This window comes from Podarcis bocagei (assembly GCF_964188305.1).
Source record: "Podarcis bocagei genome assembly, chromosome: 5".
Classification (NCBI taxonomy): Eukaryota; Metazoa; Chordata; class Lepidosauria; order Squamata; family Lacertidae; genus Podarcis; species Podarcis bocagei.
In genome coordinates, this window is record NC_138129.1 from 24,323,082 (window position 1) to 24,341,425 (window position 18,344).

The 18,344-nt window shown below is 45.6% G+C and overlaps 1 protein-coding gene and 1 long non-coding RNA gene across 2 annotated transcripts; one reads left to right on the plus strand and one right to left on the minus strand.

The window, feature by feature from the left end:
- Positions 1–1,412: 1,412 nt before the first annotated feature.
- Positions 1,413–4,767, plus strand: LOC308587732 (whey acidic protein-like). Its single transcript, XM_081195500.1, has 3 exons — positions 1,413–1,520; positions 2,097–2,240; positions 4,093–4,767. Exons 1-3 carry the CDS (start codon positions 1,421–1,423, stop codon positions 4,299–4,301), a joined length of 453 nt encoding a protein of 150 aa, XP_081051626.1. The 5' UTR covers positions 1,413–1,420; the 3' UTR covers positions 4,302–4,767.
- An 8,271-nt stretch (positions 4,768–13,038) lies between these two features.
- LOC308587451 lies at positions 13,039–17,266 on the minus strand. The gene is made up of 3 exons (XR_014008396.1): positions 17,129–17,266; positions 15,132–15,269; positions 13,039–13,197 (listed from the first exon to the last, which is right to left on the minus strand). It is a non-coding gene; the product is annotated as an uncharacterized lncRNA (long non-coding RNA).
- Positions 17,267–18,344: the final 1,078 nt, after the last annotated feature.

The window sequence follows — 18,344 nt, forward strand, 5'->3', positions numbered from 1 at the left end:
CTAGGGACAAAGGTGAGAGCTGTTTCCTGGTTCTGCTGGATCTCTCAGCGGCGTTTGATACCATCAACCATAGCATCCTTCTGGACCGTCTTGAGGGGCTGGGAGCTGGGGGCACTGTTATACAGTGGTTCCGCTCCTTCCTCCTGGGCCGTGTTCAGAAAGTGGTGGTGGGGGATGAGTGTTCAGACCCCTGGGATCTCACTTGTGGGGTGCCTCAGGGTTCTGTCCTCTCCCCCATGCTTTTCAACATTTACATGCAGCCGCTGGGAGAGATCATCAGGAGGTTTGGGCTGGGTGTTCATCAGTATGCGAATGATACCCAGCTCTACCTCTCTTTTAAATCAGAACCAGTGAAGGCGGTGAAGGTCCTGTGTGAGTGTCTGGAGGCGGTTGGAGGATGGATGGCGGCTAACAGATTGAGGTTAAATCCTGACAAGACAGAAGTACTGTTTTTGGGGGACAGGAGGCGGGCAGGTGTGGAGGATTCCCTGGTCCTGAATGGGGTAACTGTGCCCCTGAAGGACCAGGTGCGCAGCCTGGGAGTCATTTTGGACTCACAGCTGTCCATGGAGGCACAGGTCAAATCTGTGTCCAGGGCAGCTGTTTACCAGCTCCATCTGGTACGTAGGCTGAGACCCTATCTGCCCGCGAACTGTCTCGCCAGAGTGGTGCATGCTCTGGTTATCTCCCGCTTGGACTACTGCAATGCGCTCTACGTGGGGCTACCTTTGAAGGTGACTCGGAAACTACAACTAATCCAGAATGCGGCAGCTAGACTGGTGACTGGGGGCGGCCGCCGAGACCATATAACACCGGTCTTGAAAGACCTACATTGGCTCCCAGTACGTTTCCGAGCACAATTCAAAGTGTTGGTGCTGACCTTTAAAGCCCTAAACGGCCTCGGTCCTGTATACCTGAAGGAGCGTCTCCACCCCCATTGTTCAGCCCGGACACTGAGATCCAGTGCCGAGGGCCTTCTGGCGGTTCCCTCATTGCGAGAAGCAAAGCTACAGGGAACCAGGCAGAGGGCCTTCTCGGTAATGGTGCCCGCCCTGTGGAACGCCCTTCCAGCAGATGTCAAAGCGATAAACAACTACCTGACATTCAGAAGACATCTTAAGGCAGCCCTGTTCAGGGAAGTTTTTAACGTGTGATATTTTATTGTATTTTTGGTTTTTATGGAAGCCGCCCAGAGTGGCTGGGGAGGCCCAGCCAGATGGGCGGGGTATAAATAATAAATTATTATTATTATAAATTGGTAATTAAATGGGCCTTGGACACGATCTACCTGTTCCTCAACATGAAAAGCCAGAAAAACAAGAGTCTTGGCTTGTTTCCAAAGCTGTATGCCAAAGGATATATAAATGCCAACCTTGGCCATCTCTAATCAGCCGACTGAGGGGCAGTTGCTAACAGCATCATGAGGTTGACCAGCATTTTCATCTTCCTTGGCTTCTTCATCTTGTGCCAAGTGGCGCCACCCACTTGTGCCACAACGGAGGGACGTCCTTTTTTGGGCAGTAAGTCTTGAGGGGAACTGCTCGGAAAGGTCCTGTTGTGTTGGGGCTCCCAAATGGGCTTTGTGAGGGTTTATTTCCTAACACGTAAGCAGCTGGGGATAATGCAGGTCTCCTGCGGTGCTTGTCTGTTTCATTATACAGTTTTAATTCATGCCCATTGTTTTAATATTTCTATGCAAACTGCTTTGTGACTTTCTCCAGAAAAGTGGGAGATGGATCTATTTAAAGAGAATAGCAAATTAAATGTGAGGAGAAGATGGACAGTATTTGCTGATAATATATTTGGATCCTAGTAGTACATTTGGGTCCCCACAAATAATATCTGTGCAACTTTGAGATTGCAGGTGTGTGTCTTTCTTATCCTTTGGATGAAACCAGCTGACCCCAAAGTAAAACCAAGAGGTCAGAAACATGATGGGGAAAATATATAATTTTATTTTCATTTTCACTGCCAAGGTCTTTTCTCCATTTGTCTCTGCATCTTCTCCCTACTTTTGTTCTCTCAGAAGAATGCTCCTAACTATTCCTGCACTCTCACTGGTGTCACTGAAATTCTTCCTTTTTCCATTTTTTAAGTTAAACTTGGGGATTGTCCTCGCAACGATGCCATCTGCCATGGGAAACCCGCTGGGAACAAGTGCTTGAACGACACTCAGTGCCCAAGTTCACTGAAATGCTGCCCAGGCCCCTGCGGCAAAACCTGCCTCCAGCCTGTGAATGGTATGGTGTTCCAGTTCCTGCCTCTAGGGGGGGGTATTGTGGGCATATGTTGGGGGTGGAGGGTGGCAACCTATGTGCACATCTGGGATGCTTGTGAGTTGTGCGATGTGGAATGCAGAGTGTGTTCTAATCCTCTGTGTGCCTTTGTTTATCTGGCCTTCCTGTTGCTGCGTGTAGCTGCATGATTGGTGGGTTGTGTCCTGGGTGTGGCTGGGGCATTCTGGTTGGCTGCCACACTAAGTGCACCATTCCCTGTCCATTGCATTCCTGTGCAGTTGATCACACACTGTTTTCTCATGAGCTGTGTCCAACCTTGCAGTTCGTACACACCCGATAAGGGCGCTTGGGAACCGTCCCCGGCATGTTAACAGGTGGGCATCATCCCAAGGGGATGATGTTCCTATTTCCATTTTGCCAGGCAGTAGCAGACTCAGTCGGCATTACAGTCATACCTCGGGTTACAGACGCTTCAGGTTGCGTGTTTTCGGATTGCGCACTGTGCCGAACCTGGAAGTACTGAAACGGGTTACTTCTGGGTTTTGACTCTCATGCATGCGCAGAAGCATTAAATCACGCTTTGCATTAAACGTGGTGGGTTTTTTTGGGGGGGGAGGGGTTATTCTGTTGTTTCTGTTTTTATTCTGTGTTTTTATATTGTGAACCGCCCTGAGACCTGCGGGTATAGGGCGGTATGCAAATTTAATAATTATTAATAAAACAATACTAAGGATATTTATACCTCGCCCTTTCCCCAGCCACACTGGGTGGCTTCCAGCCAAATGTAAAAACATTAAAAAATGTCAAACATCGAAACGGCAGAATGCCTCTCCCCACAGTAGATCATAGAATGGTAGAGTCAGGCAGTGAGGGAACCTCAGATAATGCAGCCATGAGAGATGGCCATCCAAACTCCGCTTAATAACCTCCAAGGAAGAAGAGTCCACCACTGTCTCATGGGAGTCTGCTCTGCTGCTGATGTTGGAGTCCGTGAGTGGGAAAGGAGTTTTGTGTCTCTTTCCTGCTTCTGGGCTTCATAGGCACATCTGATTGGCCACTGAGAGATAGAAGGCTGCACTCGATCATACTTCAGTCTGATCCAGCAGGCTGGGGACCATGGCAGGTCTGTGGACAGCCTTAACCTATCCATTCCAAGAGTGTACGCTTTCCAGTCCAGGGTCCAGAAGGTCAGTAGCTTGAGGAGGCGGCATGAGCCAGAGATGGAGCTCAGGGCATGAAACATGGCTGGCAGATAGTGCTTCGCAGCTGGCAAAGGAAGAGCAGAATCCCAGGCGAACCTAGTCCAGAACATTCATATATACCTGGAGGAGCATCTCCACCCTCATCATTCTGCCAGGACACTGAGATCCATCTCTGAGGGCCTTCTGGTGGTTCCCTCACTGCAAGATGTGAGGTTATAGGGAACCAGGCAGATGGCCTTCTCGGTAGTGGTGCCTGCCCTGTGGAACGCCCTCCCATCAGATGTCAAGGAAATAAACAACTATCTGACTTTTGGAAGACATCTGAAGACAGCCGTTTAGGGAAGTTTTTAATGTTTGATGTTTTATCGTGTTTTTAATATTCTGTTGGGAGCCGCCCAGAGCGTCTGGGAAAACCTAGCCAGATGGACGGGGTATAAATAATAAATTATTAGTATAGTTATTCATGTGGCTTGCCAATTGCATGAAATGATGTTCCACGTCTGCTTACTAACTTGTATGTCTAAGAGCCTTTGGAACCTAAAAATGGCACGATTCCAGTTACCTCATTCACTTAGGTCCCTGACAAGGCGATCCCTAAATGCTAATCTTCAGGGCTTTGAAAAATGAGCCACGTGGCTACGGGTGAATCATTTTATGGGTAGAACATTTTTTTAAAAAGAAAAAGTATAATGCTTATGTGTTGTCACCCATCTTTACTACAGAAAAGCCTAAAAACTGCCCTGAAAAAGTTTTCAAATGTCCTAAAATATTCGGGAGTGAGTGTACTCATGACACTCAGTGCAAAGGGGTGAAGAAGTGCTGCTTTTCTGACTGCGCCTTGCGCTGTGTGGATCCAGTATAAAGTACCTGAGACACAGGATGCTTCTGCAGAGAAGGAGACAACTTGTTCCCAGAGTCATCCAATGGAATCTTGGCGTGATCCGGCTGAAACACAAATCTACCAATAAAGATGTCTAGATCAGAGCTTTGCCATTTGTAATTATTTTATCTCATCATTCTTCTTTTTTTTAGCAATTTATACTAAGCAATGATCTGAGAAACTGAGTCTGCTGCATGGAGCTGAAGAGAACCCCAGAAATGGTTAGGGCTTTTAGCCTATTGAAATATACTCGGAGTCGAGAGTAGATTTCATGCTCTTTATTCAGCTCATAGTGGTGAGGAGGAATGGAAGTTCCCCCAGAATGTCTGCTTTATATACATTATTTACACAATGGGCCCCACGTGATTGGCTAATTCCAGGATTCTTCTGTAGGCCAATCAGGTTGCGGATTCACTTCCACCTGGGGCTGGATTGGGTGGCTCCTGTGGACCAATCAGACTGCTGCATTTTGGATCCTATTCCACTCAGTACATAACACCTATGCAATCCAGTTTACAGGCCAACATGGTTCTTGGTTGGTTAGCATCTGTTAGGCACGTCCAACTCCCAAGAGACTGCGATCTACTCCCAGTATTAAAAAAAACCTGGTCTACCCATTGTCCTTGGAGGGAGGAAGAGTTTTATTTAGGGGGGAGAGGCAAAAGAAGTTATTGAGCTTTTTTGGGGGGGCAGAGTTGCTGAGCTTCTTTTAGTAGGGGGGAAAGGCTATCCATTAACTACAACACAGACAAGCGCAAAAAAACAACAAGGCCAACTAACGTCGGCAGAAGGCTATAAAACATTCGTTGTACATTGCTTTTAATTCTGCAATCGATAAGGATCCCGCAATCGGCCACGATCGACCAGGGATCTACCTGTCGATCGCGGTCGACCAGTTGGACATCGCTGTGTTCAGTGTTCACAATGATCATAGCAGGGTCTGGAGTGTGACAATCATATCAAAGGAATGTGGATCATTGTCCACCTTTCTCAGCATTCTGCTCACACAGTGGATAAGAAGATGCTCACAGGAAGCCCACTTGTGTTCCTTGTTGTTGTTTAGTCGTTTAGTCATGTCCGACTCTTTGTGACCTCATGGACCAGAGCACGCCAGGCCCTCCTGTCTTCCACTGCCTCCCGCAGTTTGGTCAAACTCATGCTGGTAGCTTCGAGAACACTGTCCAACCATCTCGTCCTCTGTCGTCCCCTTCTCCTTGTGCCCTCCATCTTTCCAAACATCTGGGTCTTTTCCAGGGAGTCTTCTCTTCTCATGAGGTGGCCAAAGTATTGGAGTCTCAGCTTCAGGATCTGTCCTTCCAGTGAGCACTCAGGGCTGATTTCCTTCAGAATGGATAGGTTTGATCTTCTTGCAGTCCATGGGACTCTCAAGAGTCTCCTCCAGCACCATAATTCAAAAGCATCAATTCTTCGGCGATCAGCCTTCTTTATGGTCCAGCTCTCACTTCCATACATCACTACTGGGAAAACCATAGCTTTAACTATACAAACCTTTGTTGGCAAGGTGATGTCTCTGCTTTTTAAGATGCTGCCTAGGTTTGTCATTGCTTTTCTCCCAAGAATCAGGCGTCTTTTAATTTCGTGGCTGGGCCTCCTTCCTCTTATCCTCTGCGATCCCAGACCCTCAAAGTGTCCCAATTTTCCAGGACAGTCCTGGATTTACAGAAGCCATCCCCATTTCTGATTTGATCCCGGAATGTCCCGCTTTCCCTTAGGACGTCCCTATTTCCATGAGAGATATAATGGAGGGTATGGAGTTATGCAACCCCCAAGCCATCTTACAGAAGCCCTGTATAGGGAAGGTTTTTTTTAAAAAAAATGTTTAGTGTTTTATTATGTTTTTATATGTGTTGGAAGTCACCCAGAGTGGCTGGGGCAACCCAGTTAGATGAGCGCGGTGTAAACAGTAAAATTATTATTATGGAATAGGATGTCCCTATTTTCATCAGGGAAATGTTGAAGGCTATGCAATCCCTTCATCTATGAGCAGGTTGCATTTATGTGCAAATATACCATATACTGTATCATAAAGGTGAAATAAAAAACATTAAGGTCTTACATACATATAAAAGATAAACTGTTCATAATTGCATATATAAACCACATGTCTGAAACCCCACAGAAAAAGTCCTGAAACCATTTTGTCCCTCCCAAATTGGCCTCAAATATTTCTCTGCAAGGTTGAAGGAAAATGGAAAAGCCTCCCCATTGTCTTTTCGTTCACAAATCCTGTCCTAAGGGTATGTCTGTGTATGAATAGGGTGAGCCTGTGACCTGGTTCAGGAACTAAGCATTTGTCATTACAAAAGACTGGCCAGGCTCCCCAGGGTATCCAATCAAGTGACCATTTATAGGTAACCTGCCAGACAGGAGATAAACAACGCACTCAGATTTCTGTTGTAGACCACCTTTTCTGTGATGTAAGTATGAAGTTTGTGTGGGGTGGTCTTGGGTTACACCCCTTCTGTGATGTATGTATGATGTATGGATGGGTGGTCTTGAGCTCCAGGGAAGGCAATTTAAAATGTCTATATAAGGCACACTTTTGTTCTGGGTCCTCCTCCTTTCCTGCATGTGAGAGGAGCACCCTGTTGCAACAGTTTCAATAAAGATCAGGCTTACTAGCTGCTTTGCTTCTCCATATTCTCTGGTTGGCCTCTGTTATTTTCTCCTACTGATGGAGAACCTACAAAGGACTCTATAAGGGCTCTTGTGTCCCCCAGAAGGGAATAAGGGCAGATTTTTGTTTATTACAGAGGCATCACAGTCTCTATTATGCCTCATCGTCCCAACATGCCTACAACCCCTGAAACTTTGCACCACTTGGGGAGATTGGGGTGGTGTGTTACAATATGTTACCTCTGCCTGAGCCAGTTGTTTCAAAGTGGGAGTCTGAAAAGCTAAGTCAAATAGATACAGCAAGAGGATGTTCTAAGACTCACTGACAAACAATGTTTCAGGTAGGAGGGTTTGGACAGTTCACCAAGTTGCCACCAGAGGGAAGTATGGTGCTAAAATCTATTAACATCTTGCACAAACTTTAATTCTCCAGAGTTTTATAGTTTGGGAAACCCCACTTTAGAAGTCACATTTTCTGAGTACAGTGGTACCTTGGGTTAAGTACTTAATTCGTTTCGGAGGTCTGTACTTAACCTGAAACTGTTCTTAACCTGAAGCACCACTTTAGCTAATGGGGCCTCCTGCTGCCGCCGCACCGCTGGAGCACGATTTCTGTTCTTATCCTGAAGCAAAGTTCTTAACCTGAAGCACTATTTCTGGCTTAGTGGAGTGTGTAACCTGAAGCATATGTAACCTGAAGCGTATGTAACCTGAGGTACCCCTGTAGTGTAGGTGTGACTCATTTTATTAAGTGCAGGCATAGTTCAAGGCCAGTGATTGTGCCCTTGGTGCCCACATGCCATTATTTTTAGATCGAGGAACAGTATTCTAATCATGTCTGGGTTGAGCTAGAAACTGTAGCTTTGAGCACTTACCTTTCAGCAGATATATTACTGCATGAAACAAAAAGAAGACAGTTCTACACCCCCCCCCCCCAGGGAGCATTTGACGTTCATTTCTGGGCCTGAACCCAACAATGTTTGTCAGCAGCAAAGGTCTTCTGGTTACATCTGGATTGGGCCACAAAAACTCTGTTGCTCTCAGCACCTCAATGTTGCCAGTTCTAAGGTGTGACAGGACAAAGGCAGCTCTGCACACAAAGAAGAAAATGGCAGCCAACCTCATGGGGTGGTTAGCACTTGTGTCTCAACTGGCACACTTTGCAGAGGGTTCCAGGCAGAAATTTATGTTTTTTGTGTGCATAGCTTTGGAAAAAGGGGACACACAGCACATTAGCTGCCATTTCATATAGCTGGAAAATTGAGGAAACTTTGTTGGGGGGTCTACAAGACTTACCTCAAATTCTTAGCAATCTTACCAAACATTTCCCAAGAGAGGGATTGATGGTGACAGCTGAAGATGTGTGATGAAATGGCCAATACACATTTAAAGAATAGATACGTACCAATACTGCCATATTCTCTGCCCAAACTGTTAAGAGTGTTCATGGCACCCTCAGAATGTGGCTTTTAAGTTTGATGGGAAGCTAGCATTTTCATACCTTTGGTCTGGAGAAAGGACTGGTTGTATTTGTATAGGTCCCTGGTCCTAGCTGCAACTGTGAATTTGCTTCATTTCTCGGGCTGATTTGGCAAGGAAAACACAACTGTCAAACTTGTGAAAGAGGTTTCCCCACAAGGCAGAAACAGGGAAGTTGATTACTGAAAGCCAGCCTCTGCCAACGGCCAATTGCTCTCTTTCACCACCTCTTTAATGAACATGCTAATAAGTTTTAGACTGTTCTCTAAGAACTGGGAGCGATTCCAGAGCAAGAAATTTCATGCAGTACCATTCCCTCTGGGGATGCGGGTGGCGCTGTGGGTTAAACCACAGAGCCTAAGACTTGCCGATCAGAAGGTCGGTGGTTCAAATCCCCGCAACGGGTTGAGCTCCCGTTGCTCGGTCCCTGCTCCTGCCAACCTAGCAGTTCGAAAGCACATCAAAGTGCAAGTAGATAAATAGGTACCGCTCCGGCGAGAAGGTAAACGGCATTTCCGTGCACTGCTCTGGTTCGCCAGAAGCGGCTTAGTCATGCTGGCCACATGACCCGGAAGCTGTACGCCGGCTCCCTTGGCCAATAAAGCGAGATGAGCGCCACAACCCCAGAGTCGGTCACGACTGGACCTAATGGTCAGGGGTCCCTTTACCTTTACCATTCCCTCTGTATTAGTCTTCATCAGCATGCATTATTCGGGGCTCATTCACATGAGCCAGTGGTAACCAGAGGGCATTGTTCTCATTCAGGTAGCACACAGGCAATGCAGCCAGGAATTAACAGGGGCAGTGCCAGAACCACAGCCAAAGTCCAAAATGAGGTGCAACATAATAGCTCTACCTGTGTAGCCTTATGAGGCTTTGCCCTCGGGTGGGAAAGATATTGCGCCCGGGAAAGGGAGATGGGAGTCAACAGACACTCAAGGAATAGTTTCGGAGAAAAGCTTTGTTTCTACCATCCATGAACTGGTAGAAGGAGCAAGTGTGATAGTTCACAAACAAGCATGAGTTCAGAGTTATTTGCACAGAACATATATTCCCCTTCCAGTTCCCTCCCCTTTCTCCTCCCTCTTCAGGAGTCCTGCCCCATGTTGAGGTTCCTGAGCATGTACAGAAAGTGCCTGTCTTTGGGAAGGGGGGTGAGAAGCCAAGGGGGTCGAGGAGTCTCGCGGTTCAGCATGTCCAAAGATGTTGCAACTGAATGAGATAAAAGTCAGTTCTCAGGCTTGCTTTGAACAGAGCCTATTCATTAGCCTTTTGAAGCCTTCTCGTACTGATAAAAGAATAACATTTTTCCTATGCATCTTGTGAGAAAAGCAGAGAAGAGCAGAGAAAGCTGTTTTGGATTTTTAGGAGAAAGGGAATTTTGGACAGTTTTGAGGCCTGGGTGGGGGGTGTGACTTCGGGCCTAGGTGGGGTCACCTGTCCTCACCTCCTTCACCTGGAGTTGCTGAGATTTGAACCCGATACCTTTTTCTGAAATGCATGTGCTCTGCCACTGAGCTACATTCCTTTCCTATTTAGGTGTGGGTCTTATTACCTGAACATACTTTTTGCAGTTGTGTATTTCATACGCATTCCTCTGCAGTCAGTCAGATCACACTCCGCACAGAAGTAGCTCCCAGACTGATACCTCCGCAATGAGAAAGGTGGTCAACGTCTTCATGACATTGTTCCTGAAGATGACTAAGGCTGAAGCCTGGGTTTAAACTTTCCCAAATATCTTGTCAGCTTTCCAAAGTAGGAGGTATGTTGTTTTCTCCTTGAAGACCATGCTGTTTTCTTCCAGTGCAGAAACGTCACTTCCCTCCTAGGCTTATATATTTGTCTGTTGAACCCCTTGACTTATGGCTGCTATAAAACAGCAGAAGATGTGGTCATTTCTGTCTTAATCAGCATTGCAAAAGATCTCTCTGGACACTCTCCTGCAACACTGGAAAGCCTTACAAAACTTCCCAGTGTCAAAAAGAGCAGCAAACATGGATAGCTTATCTGGTGTATTCCATGGAGCAATTCAATCATCATGGAGTGTAAAAAAAACCCTGACACTGACAATGAGATATCTGGGAGAAGTGTGGAAGTTGCAGTGGTCCAACACCTGAGATTTCACAGGAAATGTGCTGATATCAGCTTTTCCTTTCATTCCAAACCTCAAGAGGAAACTTCAGGTGTCTGTGATCCAAATAACAATCTGTAGGTGGGCAGGCAGTCTCCGATTCCCCAGCGCTGAATGCTGTGTTTTTGGGATGGTTTGCATTTGGACTTCAGTGTGTGGAGAATGGCTAGAATAGTCCTGTCTCACTGCACCCCTGATCATGATTTTCCCCCACCTGCCACTGACATTTGGGGGGTGGAAATAAATTAAGGGCGGGATTGGCATCATGAGTCCTGTCAGGGAAAGCCCAGTGAAAGGATTTCTGCTTGCACAACAGGGCTTTCCCCCTTCCTTGACCTAGCCATCCCCACAAAAAGTGTTTTGAGGACAGTTGGGGAGAGCCCTCAGAAAAGCGTCCAAGCGGAGCTCAAATGCTTCAATAGATGGAATGATTGGAAGAGCATGGTGCTGAATTCCACCCATAACACAGGAGCCAACCCTTAGGGACCATGAGGGCTTCATCCCCCACAATACATGAGTGATGGGCTCTTTTGTAGGCAATTATTTTTTCATGCAATAAATGCTCAGTTACTCACATTCTCAGAGGCGTGGGTGGTTCTGTGGTCTAAACCACTGAGCCTCTTGGGCTTGCTGACTGAAAGGTGGGCAGTTCGAATCCCTACAACAGAGTGAGCTCCTGTTGCTCTGTCCCAGCTCCTGCCAACCTAGCAGTTTGAAAGTATACCAGTGCAAGTAGATAAATAGGCACAGCTGCAGCGGGAAGGTTAATGCCGTTTCTGTGTGCTCTGGTTTCCGTCACGGTGTTCTGTTGCACCAGAAGCGGTTTAGTCGTGCTGGCCACATGACCCAGAAGGCTGTCTGTGGACAAACGATGGCTTCCTCAGCCTGAAAGTGAGATGAGCGCTGCAACCCCATAGTTGCCTTTGATTGGACTTAACCATCCATGGGTCCTTTAGTAAAGGTAAAGGGACCCCTGACCATTAGGTCCAGTCGTGACCGACTCTGGGGTTGTTGGCGCTCATCTCGCTTTATTGGCCAAGGGAGCTGGCGTACAGCTTCCAGGTCATGTAGCCAGCATGACTAAGCCGCTTCTGGCGAACCAGAGCAGTGCACGGAAACGCCGTTTACCTTCCCGCTGGAGCAGTACCTATTTATCTACTTGCACTTTGACGTGCTTTTGAACTGCTAGGTTGGCAGGAGCAGGGACCGAGCAATGGGAGCTCACCCCATCGCGGGGATTCGAACCGCGGACCTTCTGATCAGCAAGTCCTAGGCTCTGTGGTTTAACCCACAGCGCCACCTGCGTCCCTTATGGGTCCTTTACCTTTACCCTTTTTTTTTTTTTTTACATTACTCACATTTTGCAGGGAACTATGTCCCCCCCCCCCAAAACACTTTTGCGGGCTTGGGAAGGGTACTCACTGTGTGAGGAAACCAGCAGGTTTTCCCAAATGTTAGGAAGCAGCAGGAAAGTGTCAGTAGTATTGATTTCTGATAACAACTCCATATAGCAGCTACCACTTGCTGCACAGACAAAACTAAGACTCCAACAAGTTCTCACTTAGCTATGGCAGGAACTGCACCCTAGGCAGGGAGTTTCAATTACTGATTGGGCATGTCTGGACAGACCACAAACACTACAGCTACAATATTTTTGGAATGGCAATTAGAATTACCACCCATTCCATAGTTTCTCTGAGCTCAAAGAGACAATTGAATAATGGATGGATGATTCAGAATTTGCTCCCTGCAAGCAGCTTTCACCCTAAGATGACAGGACAATGACAGCTGCTGGCAATTTATATCTGGAAGGATATACAGTAGGCCAAGAATTACAATGTAAATATAACAAATATTGGGATATTGGGGGGCAGATATTGGGAATGGAGAAGAAATTTGGTTCAGTTTATTTATGAACCTTCCTCAGTCAAACTTCCTGAAACTCTTGTTTTGAGATTTATTTTGCGTTCAGGTACCAACCCATGTGCTGTGCTTTAAATGTGAAGGCGTTTAAGTGCTTTCTGCTTGTGGCAAATAATACAATTTTCCAATACCCAGAAAATGCTCTTCTGAAGGAAATATTATCAATTTATCCTTCCTAGCAAAGCGGAATTAAGTCACTGTTGTCACATTAACTCCACAGAGCAAGAGATACCAAACAGTTAAATGATTTTAATTTTTTTTATATATTTTATATATTTTTTGCAAAAGAATGATATTTGTTGCAGAACATCCTTCATTAGGAAATTATTCATATATTCCATCAGACTGTGTTCCTTCAGAAAAACTTAGAAAAACTTTTGTGTTTTCTTTGTTCCAGTCAGGAGTTGCTGACAAAAGTTCCCTTGTCAGGAGAATTTTCATATCAAATGAGTAAAAGGATTCCTTAGTTGTGAATTCTACATTGCAGGGAGTTGGATAAGAAAACACTATGATTTTAACTGAGATACTAGGGAAGGACGAGAAGAGAGACACAGGCAATACCTTTATTTTCTCATGGGTCTACACAACTTTTTCCACAATTTAAATAACAGCACTTTTTCTTTTCTAGACAATCGTAATCACTGCTGCAAAGATCTCCTCCTGGGACGGAGCAGAAATATGGAAGGATGGGGCAGCTGCCAGCTTTTTCTGTAACAGAGAAAACCCACCACATGACTGTTCATTTTGTGTTTCCAGAGCCAGACAAATGCTTCAGATAACTAGCTCACCTATGCATGTCCAAAGCCCCACATTTCATCAAGAGCGCATCAAGATCCAGCGTGGCCTTATGGTTAGAGTGTCAGACTAGGACTTGGGAGACCAGGGTTCAAATCCCCAACTGGCTATGGGGCTCACTGGGTGGCCTTGGGCCAGTCACTGTCTCTTAGCCTAACCTACTTCTCAGGGTTGTTGTAGGGATTTTTTAAAAAAATGAGAGGTAGAAATGCAAAAAACGAAAAATAAATAAATAAAACCCATGTAGTGCAGCCCCACAGATGGGCATAGACGGGGCAGCCCCTCAAGCCAAGTTCGTGAATGATACCTTAGGCCGCAATCTCCAGGAGGAGTCCCCATTTAACAGAGTTCCAGGGTACAAACACTTTGGCGAAGTTTCACGGATCTTTGCCTGAAACTAATTGCATGGGTCAGAGACTCCTTGCTCGACTATTCATCACCTATGTTGTTAGGTAACAATTTGTGTTACTAAATGGCAAATCTTTCTTCCTTGTGGCCACTGTTTGGTAACATCACATTACATGTGAATCTTGAGAAAGGTAACATCAATGACCTTGAGATTCACATGTAACCTGATGTAACGACAGTCATACTTCGGGTTACAGATGCTTCAGGTTGCGTTTTTTTGGGGGGTTAAAGGTAAAGGGTAAAAGGACCCCTGACCATTAGGTCCAGTTGCAGACGACTCTGGGGTTGCGTGTTCATCTCACTCTATAGGCCGAGGGAGCCGGTGTTTGTCTGCAGACAGCTTCTGGGTCATGTGGCCAGCATGACTAAGCCGCTTCTGGCGCAACGGAACACCGAAACCAGAGCAGCACACGGAAACACTGTTTACCTTCCCACCAGAGCAGTACCTATTTATCTACTTGCACTTTGACATACTTTCAAACTGCTAGGTTGACAGGAGCAGGGACCGAGCAACAGGAGCTCACCCCGTCACCGGGATTCAAACCGCCGACCTTCTAATCGGCAAGTCCTAGGCTCTGTGATTTAACCCACAGCGCCATCCACTGCCAAAACCCGGAAGTACCGGAATGGGTTGCTTCCGGGTTTTGGCTGTCGCGCATGCACAGAAGCACCAAATTGCACTTTGCGCATGCGCAGAAGAGATGAGTCGCAACCCACGTGTGTGTAGATGCACCGCTGTGGGTTGTGAATGCTGCAGGTTGTGAATGTGCATCCCACATGGATCATGTTCGCAACCCGAGCATCCACTGTAATTGCTGAAAGTAGAAGCTCTTCTCCAATGAAGACGGGTGTTGTGTGCTTAAGAGAGAGAGAACTTGGGAATTTGGGTGGCGCCCAAATTGAATTCCAAAGAACCAGCTGTTAATAGAGAGAGGCTGCCTTTGCTCTTCCATTGAGAGTAGCACTTTGTTTCTATGTTACAGTTATGGAAGATAATACTTTGTATCAAAGCTATGCTTTGTACAAAGTGACATTTTGTGTTTATCTTCCCATTTTGGGGGATGGAGCAATGATTAAAAAGGTGGCCCATTGTCTATTTCATCTTATATATCTGCCAGAGTGGGTCAGTTATTATGAATTCTGGCAGCTATGTAATTGCAATCAACATCCACAATGGTTCTTTATATACTTTAGAGCCTCACAGATCCTTACATAGCTTTTTCCTACCTGCGGTTTCTACTCATGGGGAATGGATAGAGTATTGGTTTTGGTCTGGGGAATCCTAACTACAGATCCTTATTTAAACATAAAGTTCATTTGATTGCCTTCAGCAGATTACTGTGTCTCAGGCTAACCTAAAGCACTAAATGACAACGTATCGTAGGAAATCAGCCACAAAAAGCCAACACAGAAGAACCAGGTTTAGCCATACACCATACCTTGTGGGTTTCTGCAAACCTTGCCACAATTGAAGTAGCAGCACTTTTGAATCCCCTCGCAGTCATAGTCATGGTTGCAAGCATCCTGTCCCTTTACACTGCATTTGAATGGATTTGGGGGGCAAGTTCCAAATTTTTCTGGAAGTAGAAAATAGCAGGGTTAACAAATACCCAAATATACTATGCCTAAAAGCATTGCTGTGAAGTTAAATGAAACAAGGATAGCAAAACATTATGTGCACAGGAAAGTCCTATGTGAATTATACATAACCAGCCATTGAGTTAATGGTTACTAGACTTTGGGTGATTGCGGGTTGCATCACAAAATCAGTCCATGGGAATCGAAAGCTGAATGAGCAGAAGTTGAATGAAGATGGGAATGTATGGGAAGAATACAATTCTTCAGTAAATGGTTCGGTGGAAGTATAAGAAGACCTGTTTGAGAAGTGGTACATATATACCACTTCACACAGCCGGAAGGGTGATACGGGATTATTATTATTATTTATATAATTTCTATACCACCCTGTACCTGAAGGTCTCAGGGCGGTTCACATAAAGCAGTGATGGCCAAACTTGGCTCTCCAGCTGTTTTTGGACTACAACTCCCATCATCCCTAGCTAACAGGACCAGTGGTCAGGGATGATGGGAACTGTAGTCCCCAAACATCTGGAGGGCCAAGTATGGCCATCACTGACATAAAGGATCACATACATAGAATCAAAATACAAACAGCAACCCAATAAAAAACCCCCCAAAGAGCCAGCATTTTAAAAAGGGCATAGGATGTAGATCAGGTCAGGCAAAGGGCAGGTTAAAAAGGAACATTTTTGCCTGGCGCCTAAAGGTGTATATAGTGCACTGCTCCTTGATTAAAAACAGAGAGAGAAGCTGCTACACACTGAAAATTCAATGCAACAGAGAAAGGTTCTAACTTAGCCACCTGCAGGACATGCAAATATATTTTTATGTTTTAGTTTATAGAAACATTTATTTTAAAAAAGCATATTGACATTCTTTCTCACAAGGGAGAATACTGTTAACTTGTTTGTGATTTCCTCTGAATGCAGCCCTTGTAAGTGGACTTGGAACTACAGGATTTCATCTGAAGCACAAGAGGAAGCAAATTTTCCATGACAGTTTCTGATATTGAGGAGAATTTTTGATTACAATTGGTCACCATTTGCAGTCAAGATTATAGATCGAACCTTTCAAAACTGCACTGATTTTAACCAGTTTTGGCAGGATGGCATTCTATTGTTTACTCAACATCATTAGAACAAATCTGCATATATATTTTTTGTGTAAGGAACTAAAAAAATAAATCCATTTAACTCTTAGTATTTGAGGGGGAATTTGTTAGAATTCCTGAGCAGAGCTAAGTACTGTTTGCCAGTAAACGATCCAAAAGGCCCAGCAGGTCCTTTGCCAGAAAATTGTTCCTTGTTGTCCTACCACAAGTTTTTCACACTGAGAGCAGTGAAACTTGAAGCAAGGGCCTCAGAAACTGGTAAACAGTACCATTTCATTTCATTTTTTGAAAATTAAATTTATATACCTCCCTTCGTCCAAAGATCACAGAGCAGTGTACAACATAAAAATACAAAATGAGAAACCAAGAAGTGTTTGGATTTGATATTCCGCTTTATCACTACCGTAAGAAGTCTCAAAGCGGCTAACATTCTCCTTTCCCTTCGTCCCACAACAAACACTCTGTGAGGTGAGTGGGGCTGAGAGACTTCAAAGAAGTGTGACTGGCCCAAGGTCACCCAGCAGCTGCATGTGGAGGAGCGGGGAAGCGAACCCGGTTCACCAGATTACGAGACTACTGCTCTTAACCACTACACCACACTGGCTCACATAAATACATAACAAAGACATACCAACCAATAACCCACCTCCCACAAAAGGTCATAGATGGCTTGATCAGCAAAATATATTTTATATTCAACTCTGGTATCAGACAGAAGGAGAAGCAGCTTCATTCAAAACCTACCTAGTGGTGGCATGCAAGATGCAGGTGAGAGCTGTGTCCAGAGGGCCAGCAGTCCCACCAAGGCTAAGATGCTCCTGGCCTTCATGGTGCCTTCAGAATCTGGTTCCGAATGTTCATCACTGGGTCAGGCTGGTGAGATTTAAGCTTGCTAAAAGGGTGGCACTGGATCACAAGAGGGAGGAGCCCTGCCCCATGTTTGTCACCCAAACATGCCTTGCAGATGTCAATCCATTACCCAATCCTTATTTCACCTATACTCTATATATACTCTTGCATTTGGTAACTATGAGCCTCTGACCTACAGTAGTTCAATCTGGAACTGGGCAGTTATTACTGAGTGCAATGAGTACAGACTCAGGAAAGGGGAAATCCTACGTGCTTGGAGCAGGAATTGGCTCCTTTCTGGGTGTGCTACCTCCCAAATCTTCCTGGTCATGGTCAGAGTGATTCACTCAGGCAATGGAGGCCAATGTCAGCACAGCCTTCCTTCCTGTAAACAGCTTTCATGGGGGGGGGTGTAATATGGATTGAGAACTAAGCTGAAACCTCATTCAACCTTCTGCGTGGTTTGCATAATGTGCAAATTAGGCTACCTAAATTTGGGGGACAGAAACCAGGCAACCCTAAGCCAGAAACTATAAGCTTTTAATTGAGAAATATTTTTGGATGTATAGTCATCACTTAAAATGGGTGTGTGTGTGTGTGTGTGCCAGCCTGCTGCCTATGAAGACCTTCATTGGCACTCACAGACTCTGAGCTCCCATTTTTTAATGGGGAGTAAAGTTATGAATCAAAATGTGCTGGCACCCTTCTAAGCTTTCTGTGAAGTGACCTAGCCTAGATGTTTCCACCTGCCCGTGTTTTTAGCCAACGTGTGAATGCAGAGCTATGACAAGTGGATGTCCTAAAGAGTATCTGTTCTCCCTTCCCCTTTAGTTCACTTTCCCTGCTTCCGCCTCATTTTATAGTAGTACCTGCAATCTGTATAGTTTGCTGCCACAGAGCCTAGGACTTGCCGATCGGAAGGTCGGCGGTTTGAATCCTGAGACGGGGTGAGCTCCCGTTGCTCGGTCCCTGCTCCTGCCAACCTAGCAGTTCGAAAGCACATCAAAGTGCAACTAGATAAATAGGTACCGCTCTGGCGGGAAGGTAAACGGCGTTTCCGTGTGCTGCTCTGGTTCGCCAGAAGCGGCTTAGTCATGCTGGCTACATGACC